Source organism: Ovis aries, chromosome 14 (assembly GCF_016772045.2).
Source record: "Ovis aries strain OAR_USU_Benz2616 breed Rambouillet chromosome 14, ARS-UI_Ramb_v3.0, whole genome shotgun sequence".
Classification (NCBI taxonomy): Eukaryota; Metazoa; Chordata; class Mammalia; order Artiodactyla; family Bovidae; genus Ovis; species Ovis aries.
In genome coordinates this window covers 39,734,575-39,748,542 of record NC_056067.1, presented here as the reverse complement: position 1 = coordinate 39,748,542, position 13,968 = coordinate 39,734,575, and the positions used below count along the sequence as shown (strand labels likewise).

The 13,968-nt window shown below is 49.8% G+C and overlaps 1 protein-coding gene and 1 pseudogene across 2 annotated transcripts; one reads left to right on the top strand and one right to left on the bottom strand.

The window, feature by feature from the left end:
• Nucleotides 1–264: 264 nt before the first annotated feature.
• POP4 (POP4 homolog, ribonuclease P/MRP subunit) lies at nucleotides 265–10,674 on the bottom strand. 2 transcript variants are annotated; one of them, XM_012190086.4, is made up of 7 exons: nucleotides 10,432–10,674; nucleotides 8,417–8,469; nucleotides 6,740–6,966; nucleotides 5,070–5,147; nucleotides 4,864–4,925; nucleotides 3,099–3,200; nucleotides 265–2,152 (listed from the first exon to the last, which is right to left on the bottom strand). In XM_012190086.4, the coding sequence occupies exons 1-7, from the start codon at nucleotides 10,436–10,438 to the stop codon at nucleotides 2,016–2,018; spliced, it is 666 nt and encodes a 221-aa protein (XP_012045476.1). In that variant the 5' UTR covers nucleotides 10,439–10,674; the 3' UTR covers nucleotides 265–2,015. The 2 variants fall into 2 exon arrangements, with proteins under 2 accessions (XP_012045476.1, XP_004015177.1); XM_004015128.5 differs by having other exon boundaries at nucleotides 6,740–6,963.
• Nucleotides 10,675–10,692: 18 nt separating this feature from the next.
• Nucleotides 10,693–13,968, top strand: part of LOC106990158 (craniofacial development protein 2-like) — a 29,321-nt pseudogene continuing 26,045 nt past the window's right edge.

The window sequence follows — 13,968 nt, the reverse complement described above, 5'->3', positions numbered from 1 at the left end:
CTCACAGTCAGCACCCAGCCCGGCCTGGGCCCTCCTCACCCCCTCCTCTGCCTTTGAGGATGGCGTGGTCCATGGGGCACAGAGACTCATGGCCCCTAGGGACAAAAGGGTCTTCCAGAAACAGGCAGCTCAGTAGCAGCTTCGTGGCAGGTGAGCGTTCTCACCAAGTCTCCTTGGGGAGGGGGAGAGAAGTATATAAACTAAACAGCCACGCACATGGAAACTTGAGTCTGCGCCAAATGAAAAACAGATTTCACATGGCAATTGGTTCCAACAACTTTTCTGGAAAGCAACTGTATATTTATACAACATTGGCCGCCTTTTACATTGCAGAGGGGTGGGTAAGAGCAGTGGGATTTAGGAAGTGATAGCACCTATGCTGTTACCAGTGTGGCACTTTCAGACAGCCGGAAGAACAGAAGCTGTATTACGGGAAAGACAAGAGATTCCCTCAGGAAGTGGGAACCCAGGTAATAAAGGATGCACTCTTGAGGTATCTTCCCATCCTAAAACACATGGCTCCGGAGCTGGACTATAGGGTTCAAATCCCAGCTTCACCTCTCTCAGGTGGTGAGGCCCCAGGCAAGCCAGTGCTCTGAGTGTCTTTGTGGCCACAACCAATAGCTGTCACTGGGTCAGGATGCCCCGTCTGAGGTGGTGCTGGGAACTGTGCTCCAAACCACAGGCAGCAGTGGCTAGACTGTGGAGAACACCCCAGGAGACTCAGACCCTCCGGGTAAGTGAGGGACAGCACGTGCAGACGGAAGCGGGGTCGAGCTGCCAGGCATGAATGACCGTGGGAGACTCTCGGTGGGCTCAGCCTTCAGGAGGCACAGCTAGGCCTTCTCGCTGTCCAGTTAACGTGAAACCAGCGTTTACGCTCCTCTTATCGTGTTTCTCGTCCCGTGAGGATACTGAGCAGGAAGTGCTGAGAAAGCAAAGCTCTGGCACTGCTGCTTCTCTTGGCGTGGAAGCAAAAGGCATGTGGATGTGCCCCCAGTTTGTCATCAGGAAGCTTCTGCCTTCACCTTGTTGACCGGCAAACACCTGCTGCTCAAAGGAAAGGGGTGACAGGGTCTTCTAAGCCACATGGCTTTTTTAATAGCAGACCTGGAAGGCTGGTCCCCACCCTGTTCTCATTCGGCTGGTTTGTACTCAGGCCTGCGTAGAAGGGCCCCAGCTACTGGCCCACGGGCACACTGCCCGCAGGCCTGGGGTCAGACTGGAGAGCCATGCTTTTTGGCAGCAAAAATGGAACTAAGAGTCACCGAAGGCGGCACCGTTGGGGACTCAGGCTTCCTTGCAGGTTAGACCTTGGCAAAGGCTGTAGTCTTATTTTCCCCTCAGTCCCCCTTCCTCTGGAGCCTAACAGACTCAGGAATTGAGAACACTCCATAGGCTTAAGCTCCCTGTACTGGAACTTTCTTCTGCTTTCTAGAAACAGCAAAGTAAACCGTGGTTAGGTCAGAGCTTGACAGAAGGCATGATTTAAAGTAACGCGTCGAAGATGCAGGGCACCTCTGAACTACTGCACTCGGAGCCTCATGGCACCGAGAGCAAAAGGCACAGGCCAGGGGCAGCCTCAGGCCTCTCTTCCCTTCCATCCTGGCTGTGCTGCAGGAATCACTCCTGTGGCCTGTTCACGCCCACATGCATATTTTATTATCACACAAACTACTGATTTATCAAACAACATTCTGAAAACACAGAAAAGTATGAAAAGAAAAACCAAATAAACTATTTAGGTCAACTTGTGTTAATCCTGGTGCTTTCTGCCAATCTTTTCTCTCCATGGGAGTAATATAAAAGCAAGAGCATCTATAAAGACACATCCCTCTGGTCCCTGAATTCTGTGCTCAGTACAGTGCTTCTTCCCAGATGACTCAATGTCCTTACGCTGATTTAAACTGGCTGGAAGTGGTCTATGACCAGAACTGGCCTGACCAGCTCTTCCCTGAAAGGTGGATGTTTCCAGTCTTTGGCTGGCATAAATAATCCCCTTAGGCAGCAACAGCTCACAGGTCAATTGTTCCCTTGGCTTTGAACTTTTTTGCAGACCGCTCACTTGACCGCAGCTGGAATTTGCTACCATAAATGTAGGAAATAAAGCCATCGATCTCCACAGTGAACACACAGTTTAGCTTGGGGATAACTGAAAAAAAGTGAGAGAAAAAGGATAAGGAAAAAAATCCTGGCAGTAAGTTCACTTTTACAGAAACTATTATTCCCAAGATGTTTGTATTAGACAATAAACAAAGCGACTAGGGAAAACATTAGGAAATGCAGGAACCCACAAAGTTAACAATACCAGGATGAAGGTGATGATTCCACCAGGCAGCCAATTTACTCACATTTTAAATATAACTCAACACCTAGTTTTCAGGGTGAAAGGCTATGAACCAAACTTCCAGAATCAAAAGCTCCTAGAAAAACTGCCAGAAACAGGTCTTACCACATAACCTGCAGACAGACTCATGGGGTTATGCTTCTGGGGAAACCTGTACACCACTTTCTGAGGTTTAAAATGACAGCGGAGGAATATATAGGGAAATGGAAGCAAGCTGCAAGACACCCACGGGTCAAAAATTAAAGGAGCAACCCCCCTGTGGTTTTGAAGTCTCTGGATTCGTGGGCAAGGCAGGGGGTGGGAATCCTGGCAGGCCAGGCGCTCCTCTGCCAGAGTGGTGAGCACGACAGACAGGCGAGGGGGGACTTGCCTCCCCGGATCCCAGGGCGCGGGCTCTGGGAACTCCAGGGGCAGGCGCTGCCTTGGCTTCCTCCCTACTAGCTCTCTGGCTATAATTTTCTGGGAGGCAGCAGCCTTTGGGCAGGTGGAGGGTCCCAGTCCTGGAAACAGACCCAGGTGTCTGGAGGCACAGCCAAGCCACCCTCCCTTTCCTTGATCATGTCTGGCCATGGTGGCTGGGCTGACGAGTGTCTCAGGGAGAGCCCAGGGTGCCAGGATGGTCTTTGTAGGCTTGACATGTACGATAGGCAGGGATCTGCTGACTCGAAAGGCCAAACTACCTTTAGAGTCCTGAGGAAAGTGCCAATGAGTTGGCTGGGGCGGCCACAGCCACGGCCATCCAGTCACGTACCTTTCAGGCGGTCTTCTTTAGTGATGATTTTGAAAACATGCTTTGTCTCTTGTAGAAGGATCCCTGTAACACCCACATAGGAGGGGCACTTGGATTTTGTAACTGCAAAGGAAAAGGGCAGTGCAGGGCTCAGGCCTCTGTGCTGTTAGCGGAGCCACAGGCAGCCAGACCTGTCGGGGATGAGGGCTCTGTTCCCAACCTTGAGCCAGCAGAGGAAGAAAGGACACCAGGCGGGGCGTGGTGAGGGGCAGCACTCCGATCCTAAGTGTTGGCGACTCCGCTGGGCATGGACAAACCCAGGTTTCCCAGTCCCTTACTGGGGCGTTATAGTCTCTGTGCTGCTCTGGTAAGGTGTCCTTCAGAGGGCCTGCTGCCACAGGGGTCCTAGGCAGGATTTTGGAGCCAAGAGGTCGCACATGTATCCAATACCACCAAGACCCACAGTTGGGTTGCTCTGGCAAGGCCAGGTCTCACTTATAGGACCTAAGTGAACACCTGTTCACCATGGTCTTCCTGTAACCTCCTACGCTCTGGCCAGAATGGGCGGCCACTCCAGGTCACCCAGCAGTGAGCTGCCACCACGGCAACAGGCCCCTCACCTCCTCCAACCCATCTCCCATGTAGCCAGTACATGGTCACGGAACACCTGCTGTGTGTCTGGCACTGTCCTAGGCAGGTGCTGGGCACAGCAGTGAAAAGGGCAGTCCTGGGTCCTGCTCTCAAGAAGCTGTTGTTCTAATGGGGGAGGGGTAACAAATACAGATAGCTTTATTTTCTGATAGTGATGAGTGCTATGAAAAAAAACAAGGGCAGGGTAATGGGGGAGAGAGGTCATCTTTAGTAATGGTAGACCCCTGGGAAGTGACATCTGAACAGAGACCCAAATAACGAGAAAGAATCCTGTGAGCACAAAGAACTCCTGGCCAGAGGGAAGAAGCAAATGCTAAGACCCTGAGGCAGGGCCAGGCCTGGTGAGCAGAAAGCTGGTCAGTGTGGTTAGACTTGCTGCCCAAGGAGACTGCACAGGCTGTTTGGACCACAGTAAAGAGGCAGAAAGGACAGGACTTTTTCAGTTAAAAAAATCCTCCCTCTGGCTGCCTGGTCAGGGGAGGAGCAGTGTGTTGGTAGGAAGAGGGTTAGGCGGCTCTGCAATAATCCAGGGGAGGAGCGGTGGCTTAGATTCGGATGTTAGGGTGTGCTCATGTCTTGGAGGTGGGGATGAGGAAAGAAATGTGGGTGCCTCCGAGGTCTCCGGCCTGCACAGCCAGGGCGACTAGTGCGCTACGAACTGTGGCCCTCAGCAGTGCTCAGTGGCGTCACTGACACTGACCTCAGCGGCAACTGAGATGACAACCAGGGGGAGGGCTGATCTGAGCAGAGGCCCAGAGTTCTACTTTGGATGTGTAGAGTTTACAGCGTCTACTGCACATCTAGGTGGCTATATCCAGCAGACAGTTGAATTCAAAGAGTTCAAGGGGAAGGTCTGTGCTGGAGATGACAACTTGGGGACTGTCGGTCCAGAGCTGACATTTAGAACCACGGGACTGTTCAAGTTAGCAGGCTGTGTGTGAGTGCCAGCAGGGGTCTCTGTGTGGAGAAGGCACACAGAGACCATTTAAGAGTATCCAACAAGCGGCCAGAACTGACTAAGACGTCTATAGTCATCTCCTATCCTAAGTGCTGGTGATGGAATATCAGCAGTGAAAGGAACTGTCACCGAAGGATGGCCTGGGCATCCGGAGGATGTGCTCTTTAGGCAAATTACCTGAAACAACAGCGCCGTGAAGGTCTGCCTTTAGAAGCTTGGCCTGAATCATCTGTGGCTGCCTAAGAGGTAAACAGAAGCCTTCAGTGTATACCATGATGATAAATTCTGAAAGGAGCAAACAGGTCTACAGACTTCTGCAGCCAGGCAATGCAGGGTCCCTTGGGTTCTGCTCCAAAGGGCAAGGCTTCAGAGTTGTGACTCACGTGTCTGGTTTGAGGCCGTTACATAGATCCCGGATGTACTGTTTCCAGAGTTCATGTAGAGGGAGAAAAAGACTGTATCTGTGGCAAATTCAGATAGAGGTAAAAAGTCAGGCAATGTGACATTTATAATATATGACAATATAACATCCAAAGAGCACAGAGCTTGCTTGATGCCAAGGACCATGACCTGGATCACGGGGGCCTGGGTGCAAATCCTAGTTCTACTTCCTGTAACCGCACTGAAATCCAGTACTTTCACCTCTCAAATCTTAGTTTCCTCTCTGGTAGAACACTCTCAAGGCTATGTTCGTGCTAAGGAGAAGAGAAAGAGGTTGCCTTCCTTTGCCCCTTCATCCTTCCTGCTGGTTAGATGCAGCCGTGATGGTTGGAGCTCAAGCAGACACCTTAGATGAGACGGCACAGCAGCAAGGGTGCGCGCCAGGCTGCACTCCGGGGTGTCTGATGGCTGTGGAGCTGCCTGTGCACCAGCCCAGGATGGCATTCAACTGGGCTTTTCCCAAGAGAAAAGAAGCCACTGCTACTGGCTTATTGTTTAAGTAACTGCTGTTTGGAGGTCTTCTGTTATAGGAAGCGGACCTCGATAAGCCCTCAGTAAACAGGAGAGGCTGGTTGTCATAAGTCCATGTGCAAGGTGACAAGGTCTGTCTGGAGGGTGAGAAGTGGTGGGGTGCAGGGGAGGAAGCAGGTGAGAGGACCCCGAATGGGCCTTCTTGATGCTTCATGAGGAATCCGCTTAATGAAGCTACTGGTTAGAGAAAATGAGGACCTCAGGCTGAAACCCAAAGTGGACTCTATCGGTAGGGACATGGGTGAGGCACACCAGGGGCAGGCAGCAGCCTCTTCCTCCTCCCAAAACCCAGCTGATTTTGTGAGGGGGCCGTGAACAAAGTTACAGATTCTGTCTTGTGGGATGTGGGAGGCTATTTGGCTACAGATCTTGGTGCCAAAGCATATGAACAGTCCTAAGACATGCAAATGCAGAACTGTAGCCAAGGAGGGATGGAGTGTCAGCTGGAGGGAGGAACATGTCCTCCCACAGAGAGAAATGTCTCTCTCAAAACTTCTGAAACACATGGGCAGCACGTTCTTTGGCAACAAAACCCCAATGGGTGATTCTGTCTAGAGCTATTAAAAGCTACAGAGAGATATACGTTAAGAAGTATCAGTTCCTTTTGTTCTAAGAAAACCATCGCCCTGTTGTCATGGGCAACAGACTCACTTTTGGCACTGGCCTTAATAGTTAAGGATAGGACAGAAGCCAAATCCAAAAAGGTCTGAATTGGTAAAGGAAGGCTGCCCCCTTGTGGCAGAAATGGGAGAGGCTCTCTTAGCTAAAGCGGAGCAGGGGCTTTCTAGCTTCCCTAAGTGAAGCTGCTCAGCCGTGTCAGACCCTTTGCAACCCTATGGACTACATAGCCCACCAGGCTCCTCCGTCCGTAGGATTTTCCAGGCGAGAATACTGGAGTGGGTTGCCATTTCCTTCTCCAGGGGATCTTCCCGACCCATGGATCGAACCCGGGCCTCCCGAGAGTTGCAGGCAGACTCTCTATGGTCTGAGCCACCAGGGAATCCCCTAGCTTTCCAAATCTGTACTTAGTACTAGGAAGATTACACTGCTCACGTGGAAAGGCAGGAAAAGCTCACCATACCTCTGCTGCTCTGGTTTAATGTCAAAGAGCCGCAGCTCCCTCCTCTGCTTGGCAGAAAGGCCTTTAGATTTCTTTCTCTTTTCCTTTCGCTTCCGGTGAGTGAAGTACTCCAGGACAACGGCCTTGCGTTGCAGGTGGTCCTCTAGGGCTTGCTGGCTCATTCGGGGCATGCTCCGCTTCAGGAAGGCCCTCACAAAGGCCTTGGCCCGCTGGGCTCCCGGGTGCTGCTTGGGGACAAGACGGTGCGGGGCTGCTCTGGCTGGGGCCACCCAGGCCCCCGGGCCCTCCCACACCCACCCCAACAGCAGGTGGCCACCTTCGCCGACCCACCTGTCTACCCACCGAGGCCCACACAGCCTCTTGTTGGCCGAGTGTCTGCCAGCCCAGCTGGCCAGAAGTGAAAGCCACATTTAAATGTCAACTTGTGACTGCCACACAGATCACCTCAGACTCCAACTTTCTACTCTACTTCTTTGAGGTTAGTTAAGAACAAAAACAAAAAGCCACAGCAAAAACCCAAATGGACAAAAACACTGGTTTTGGAAGAAAAGACTTCTCTCATCCTTGGAAGGGAGGAAAGCTTAAGAAACAATAAGGCAACAGTATTTAATCAATCATGAGCAAACGAAGGCAAGCGATGGCCTCAAAGGAAATGACCCTAACACTAGGGAAAAACAGCATCATCAAGAGCTCCAGGTTGGGCCCAGCCACAGCAATTTTGACACTGGCCGTATCATTGATACTCTATTGAGTCTTCAGCTGTGCAGACGTGGCTTGGTACTCTCCTAGTTGGTTCTGGCATTGCATGAAGAAACTGTCAGCCTGCCTTAGCCCTGCACATTCACGCTTTTCCACACACAGCAGAGCATCATGTGGCTGTGACTGAGCACCTGCGCTTAGAGAGTTTCTGGGCAAAACAACTGTCATGACTGCGTGTGATTCTTGAAAGAACAGGCACTGCTGTCCCTCGAGTTGAAGTTCCACCAGTCTCTTCCTCATTCCAATGCCTTTGCCCAGATGTGTGCCACAGCCCTAGGGAGCACTGAGGTTCTACTCAGGCTCTCCCTCTTGGCAGGGCCATATCCTGGACTTCTGTTGCACTAACTGGGCTGCAAACACCTTAGAGCTCAGGTGTCAATAGTAATCAAGCTCTCATTTCATGGAGCAGACATGGGCTTGGGGATGGGTGGGAGATGGGGATTAATGTGATACACACAATCTTCAAGGTTCCCCATAGTAAGGAGGGCAGTCAGCTTCAGCTCTGTACTTTTAAATGCTAAGTAAAGATTCACTATCATCACTATTATTATTGTAAGAGGACATTTGATTCTTTAAACACTTAAGTGGCCCACCTTTCATGCAGAAGCCAAATAAAGGTATATCAGTCTTTCAAGATCTTGATTTCCTAAGTAACTCCCTCCTTATGAGTCACCAGTGAAGCTTTTGCCAAACTAAGTATGTCTGTAGCACCCAGATATGATCCATAAATTACACTTATGAAAGTCCCAGTTTACCAAACCTGACTCTGGGAAAGCAGGCCAGCAGAGCAACAGGCCTTGATTAACCCTAACATGCCCGCTGGAAACGTGAGGGTAAACTGTGGGAAAGTTAAGGAGTCACGGAACCATCTCTGCCATCACCTCTGTTGCCCCCAGACCCCCTGCCCAAGAACCGTACCTGAACGTCGAATTCTTTTGCCTCTTTCTGAGAAAAGGCATGGTAGGCCACACCTAGGGGAGTAAAAAAAACACACACACACAAACATGGAAAGATCAATCCTGTTGGCTATGGCTATAAAACCTAAGACTTTTCTAACTTTGCTTATTGAGGGACAGATGGGTGGTACAAAGAGCACAGCAGCAAAGCTTACTCAGATGTCTAAGGCCCTACCCTCCAGCCACATCCGTCCATCCTAGCAGTCCCAGCGGTGTGCTTTAGAACAGAGCTTCTCAAACATGAATGTGTGTCAGAATCTCTGGAATCTGTTGCTCTAGAACTCTAATAATGTATCTCATTTAAAAGTTATGTGACAGGGCTTTTCAGGATGAAGATACTTGAAACTATTACATTTTGTTTACTGTTAGATGTTTAAAAAAAGACTTCTCACATTTTAGTATCAATGAAGCTGAGATGTATCATACAACTGATGGCATCCTAAATTGATAAAATACCATAGCGCTTTCTTCAAGCTCAAAATACATATTGCTCAACACGGTTTCAACCTTCAAAAATTTTCCACACTCTTGTTTCTTAATTTCTTCTGAAGAAAACCATAGCATTGGGGACAGAATATGGGTATGAAGAGAATGAGACAAGGCCTGGTTTAAGGGCCAAAGGACTAGAAAATATGGTTCACACTACACTCTAAATTCCATCCCAGCTCTGTTGTGCGTCCCTGAATACATTTGAACAAACAAACCAAGGTGGTTACAAGTTTTATATACAGAGTATGATTCTCCCTCAACTGGAAGACAGGGATTGAAATCTGCTTGTATAAAGTAACTTGCAGGGTATAGAACCCCAGGAATGACTGCAACTGTCACAGGTGCCTAGCAATAAACCCAGAAGCCTTTTCTTTTTTTTTTCTCCTATAACAGACATCTAACAGTTATTGAGCCCTCAATACTTGCCATGCCCAATTAAAAGCTACGTATATTTTACCTCATACTTTCTGAGTGACCATTTTAAAGGTGTTATTATTCCTATTATATAGTCCCAGGTGGCGCCAGTGGTAAAGAATTCGCCTGCCAGTGCAGGAGACACAGGAGAAATGGGTTCAATCTCTGGGTTGGGAAGATCCCTTGGAGGAGGCAACCCACTCCAGTATTCTTGCCTGGAAAATCCCATGGACAGAGGAACCTGGTGGGCTACAGTCCATGGGGTTGCAAAGAGTTGGCCATGACTAAGCACGCACACACACATTCCTATTACGCACTGAGAAAATTGGAAGTTCAAATGTGCTGAGACACTTAACTCGATCACATAGATTAAGAGGCAGAAGCGGAACTTAAAATCCAGCTTTAATGGTGTCACTCCCCCGCCTATATAAATTGCCTCGGGTGCTTGCTCACCTCCTCTATGCTCAAATTCTCAAAGCCTTGGGTTAGTGGTATTGTTCCCCAGCGCGCTCTCTGTGCTTTACACCAGAAAAGGGTCGTTCACAGAACAGGTGGCTGGTCAGGCACCATTATCAGTACCTTCAGATTCAGATCAGTCGCTCAGTCCTGTCCGACTCTGCGACCCCATGGACTGCAGCACACCAGGCTTCCCTGCCCATCACCAACTCCCGGAGCTTGCTCAAACTCATGTCCATTGAGTTGGTGATGCCATTCAACCGTTACAAAAGGGGAAACCGGGTTGTAGCGAGGAAAAGGGACCACGCCACCACGAGAGACAGCAGCCAAGTCAGACCAAGGCCTTGGGCCCTCCTCCAGCACCACTCACCAGGGAGCAGGGCAGCCCCCCTCCCCCTCCTCCCGCCCAGAGAACCCGACATCAGTTTCTAGCTCAGAGACTGCGCCAGGCCAATCGGGACTCCGGGCCACAGTTACACTTCTAGAAGGCGGAGCAATTCCCACGGCAGTTCCGTCCAGACTCCCCTGCAACCCTGTCACCCACCAGTACCGAGACCTAGTCTCCGGCTCTCTAACACCCCACCCCTCTCCAGTTTCGTGGCCCTCAACCCGGCTTACTCGTCATTCTCGGGCCGCTTCCGGTGCGCTGTGCTGACGTCTCCTTCGGGCGTCGCTCACTCTTCACCCGTCTCTAGTTTCTTCAGCAGCCCTCGACCACTACAGCCTCTCTCGTCCAAGTTTGTGGCGCTGATGTTCCTTGTGCCCGAAGTCGCGCGGGAAGCAGGTTGACAGGCGCACGACCTGCTACTAGGAGCTGGGGTCTCGAGCTCCTAGCTCGGGGATGGCGCCGCCCGTGACGTCACCGACGCGCGCCGACTTAGCATGACGCCTGCGCCTCGGGGCGGACTCGCGCGCGCGGGGTACTGCGGGGTGACTGAGTGTCTGTTTGGTGGGGATCTCTCAGTTTGTGTGTTTTGTAGGCGAGGGACTGCCAGAAGCAGTAGGGTTGAAGTTGGGGAGTGTGGAATGTTTGTGAAGTCCTGGAATACACCGAGACGAGTCGCCTTGGAGAGGACGGAGGGAGGTTGAGGACGCGAGGAGGGTGGAAATGGGTTTGGGGATAGTGGTGTTGGTGGTGGAGGAGGTGAGTTCTGTGCGATCCCTAATCAGTGCTCGCTACAAAGTCAGTGGAGGCACGGAAGTTGGGGTAGGAGGTTCTTGTTTTATCTCTGCTGCTAGCTAGCTGTGTGATCTCGCTTAAGGCACTTTCCATCTCCGGGCCTCACTTTTCCCGTGTGCTGTGAGTGGGGTTGGGCTTGATGGTTAGGTTCTGACAATAAGGTAAAAGGCAAGGAATGGATTCTTACTGCCCTGGGGATGAGTTCAAGAAATGTGGCTGGAAGGCCTGGTGGAGATCTCTTACAAGTGACCAGATGGGGCGCAGAATCTTGCAGCCTGAATTTTTGCCAGTGCTGAGCCTGGGCTGGGTGCTGCTCTGGAAGGAAAAGCAGTATGACACTTGTCTTCTAAGCAGGTGGTTCTCAACTTTCAGTGCAGTACAGTATCAGTTCAGTTCAGTTCAGTCCCGTCCCTCAAGCGTATCCGACTCTTTGTGACCCCATGAATTGCAGGACGCCAGGCCTCCCTGTCCATCACCAACTCCCGGAGTTCACTCGAACTCATGTCCATCGCATCAGTGATGCCATCCATCCATCTCATCCTCTGTCGTCCCCTTCTCCTCCTGCCCCCAATCCCTCCCAGCATCAGAGTCTTTTCCAATGAGTCAACTTCACATGAGGTGGCCAAAGTACTGGAGTTTCAGCTTTAGCATCAGGCCTTCCAAAGAACACCCAGGACTGATCTTCTTTAGGATGGACTGGTTGGATCTCCTTGCAGTCAAAGGGACTCTCAAGAGTCTTCTCCAACACCACAGTTCAAAGCATCAATTCTTTGGAGCTCGGCTTTCTTCACAGTCCAACTCTTGCATCCATACATGACCGCTGGAAAAACCATAGCCTTGACTAGACAGACCTTCGTTGGCAAAGTAATGTCTCTGCTTTTGAATATGCTATCTGCTGCTGCTGCTAAGTCACTTCAGTCATGTCCGACTCTGTGCAACCCCATAGACAGCAGCCCACCAGGCTCCCCTGTCCCTGGGAATCTCCAGGCAAGAACACTGGTGTGGGTTGCCATTTCCTTCTCCAATGCAGGAAAGTGAAAAGTGAAGGCGAAGTCGCTCAGTCGTGTCCGACTCCTAGTGACCCCATGGACTGCAGCCTACCAGGCTCCTCCGTCCATGGGATTTTCCAGGCAAGAGTACTGGAGTGGGATGCCACTGCCTTCTCCGTAATATGCTATCTAGGTTGGTTATGACTTTCTTTCCAAGGAGTAAGCGTCTTTTAATTCCATGACTGCAATCACCATCTACAGTGATTTTGGAGCCCCCCAAAATAAAGTCTGACACTATTTCTCCATCTATTTCCCATGAAGTGATGGGACCAGATGCCATGATCTTCGTTTTCTGAATGCTGAGCTTTAAGCCAACTTTTTCACTCTCCTCTTTCACTTTCATCAAGAGGCTTTTAGTTCCTCTTCACTTTCTGCCATAAGGGTGGTGTCATCTGCATATCTGAGGTTGTTGATATTTCTCCCGGCAATCTTGATTCCAGCTTGTGCTTCTTCCAGCCCAGAGTTTCTCATGATGTACTCTGCATATAAGTTAAATAAGCAGGGTGACAATATATAGCCTTGATATACTCCTTTTCCTATTTGGAACCAGTCCGTTGTTCCATGTCCAGTTCTAACTGCTGCTTCCTGACCTGCATATAGGTTTCTCAAGAGGCAGGTCAGGTGGTCTGGTATTCCCATCTCTTTCAGAATTTTCCACAGTTTATTGTGATCCACACAGTCAAAGGCTTTGGCATAGTAAATAAAGCAGAAATAGATGTTTTTCTGGAACTCTCTTGCTTTTTCCATGATCCAGCGGATGTTTGCAATTTGATCTCTGGTTCCTCTGCCTTTTCTAAAACCAGCTTGAACATCTGGAAGTTCAGGGTTCATGTGTTACTGAAGCCTGGCTTGGAGAATTTTGAGGATTACTTTACTAGCATGTGAGATGAGTGCAATTGTGCGGTAGTTTGAGCATTCTTTGGCATTGCCTTTCTTTGGGATTGGAATGAAAACTGACCTTTTGCAGTCCTGTGGCTACTGCTGAGTTTTCCAAATTTGCTGGCATATTGAGTGCAGCACTTTCACAGCATCATATTTCAGGATTTGAAGTAGCTCCACTGGAATTCCATCACCTCCACTAGCTTTGTTCGTAGCGATTCTTTCTAAGGCCCACTTGACTTCACATTCCAGGATGTTTGGCTCTAGGTGAGTGATCACACCATCATGAGTATCTTGGTTGTGCAGTTCTTCTGTGTATTCCTGCCACCTCTTCTTAATATCTTCTGCTTCTATTAGGTCCATACCATTTCTGTCCTTTATTGAGCCCATCTTTGCATGAAATGTTCCCTTGGTATCTCTAATTTTCTTGAAGAGATCTCTAGTCTTTCCTATTCTGTTGTTTTCCTCTATTTCTTTGCATTGATCTGTGAGGAAGGCTTTCTTATCTCTCCTTGCTATTCTTTTGGAACTCTGCATTCAGATGCTTATATCTTTCCTTTTCTCCTTGGCTTTTCGCTCCTCTTCTTTTCACAGCTATTTGTAAGGCCACCCCAGACAGCCATTTTGCTTTTTTGCATTTCTTTTCCATGGGGATGGTCTTGATCCCTGTCTCCTGTCCAATGTCACGAACCTCCATCCATAGTTCATCAGGCACTCTATCTATCAGATCTAGTCCCTTAAATCTACTTCTCACTTCCACTGTATAATCATAAGGAATTTGAAGAAGGGGACGACAGAGGATGAGATGGTTGGATGGCATCACTGACTCGATGGACGCGAGTCAGTGAACTCCGGGAATTGGTGATGGACAGGGAGGCCTGGCGTGCTGCGATTCATGGGGTCGCAAAGAGTCGGACACGACTGAGCGACTGAACTGAACTGAACTGAACTGAATGGTCTAGTGGTTTCCCCTACTTTCTTCAATTTAAGTCTGAATTTGGCAATAAGGAGTTCATGATCTGAGCCACAGTAAGCTCCCAGTCTTGT

Excerpts from the sequence above, each read along its gene's own strand:
- POP4 (XM_012190086.4), bottom strand. Across the intron at positions 4,926-5,069 it reads AACGGCCTCAAACCAGACAC|GCAGCCACAGATGATTCAGG; the intron begins GTGAGTCACAAC and ends TTTACCTCTTAG. Across the intron at positions 3,201-4,863 it reads TCACGGCGCTGTTGTTTCAG|TTACAAAATCCAAGTGCCCC; the intron begins GTAATTTGCCTA and ends TTTCCTTTGCAG.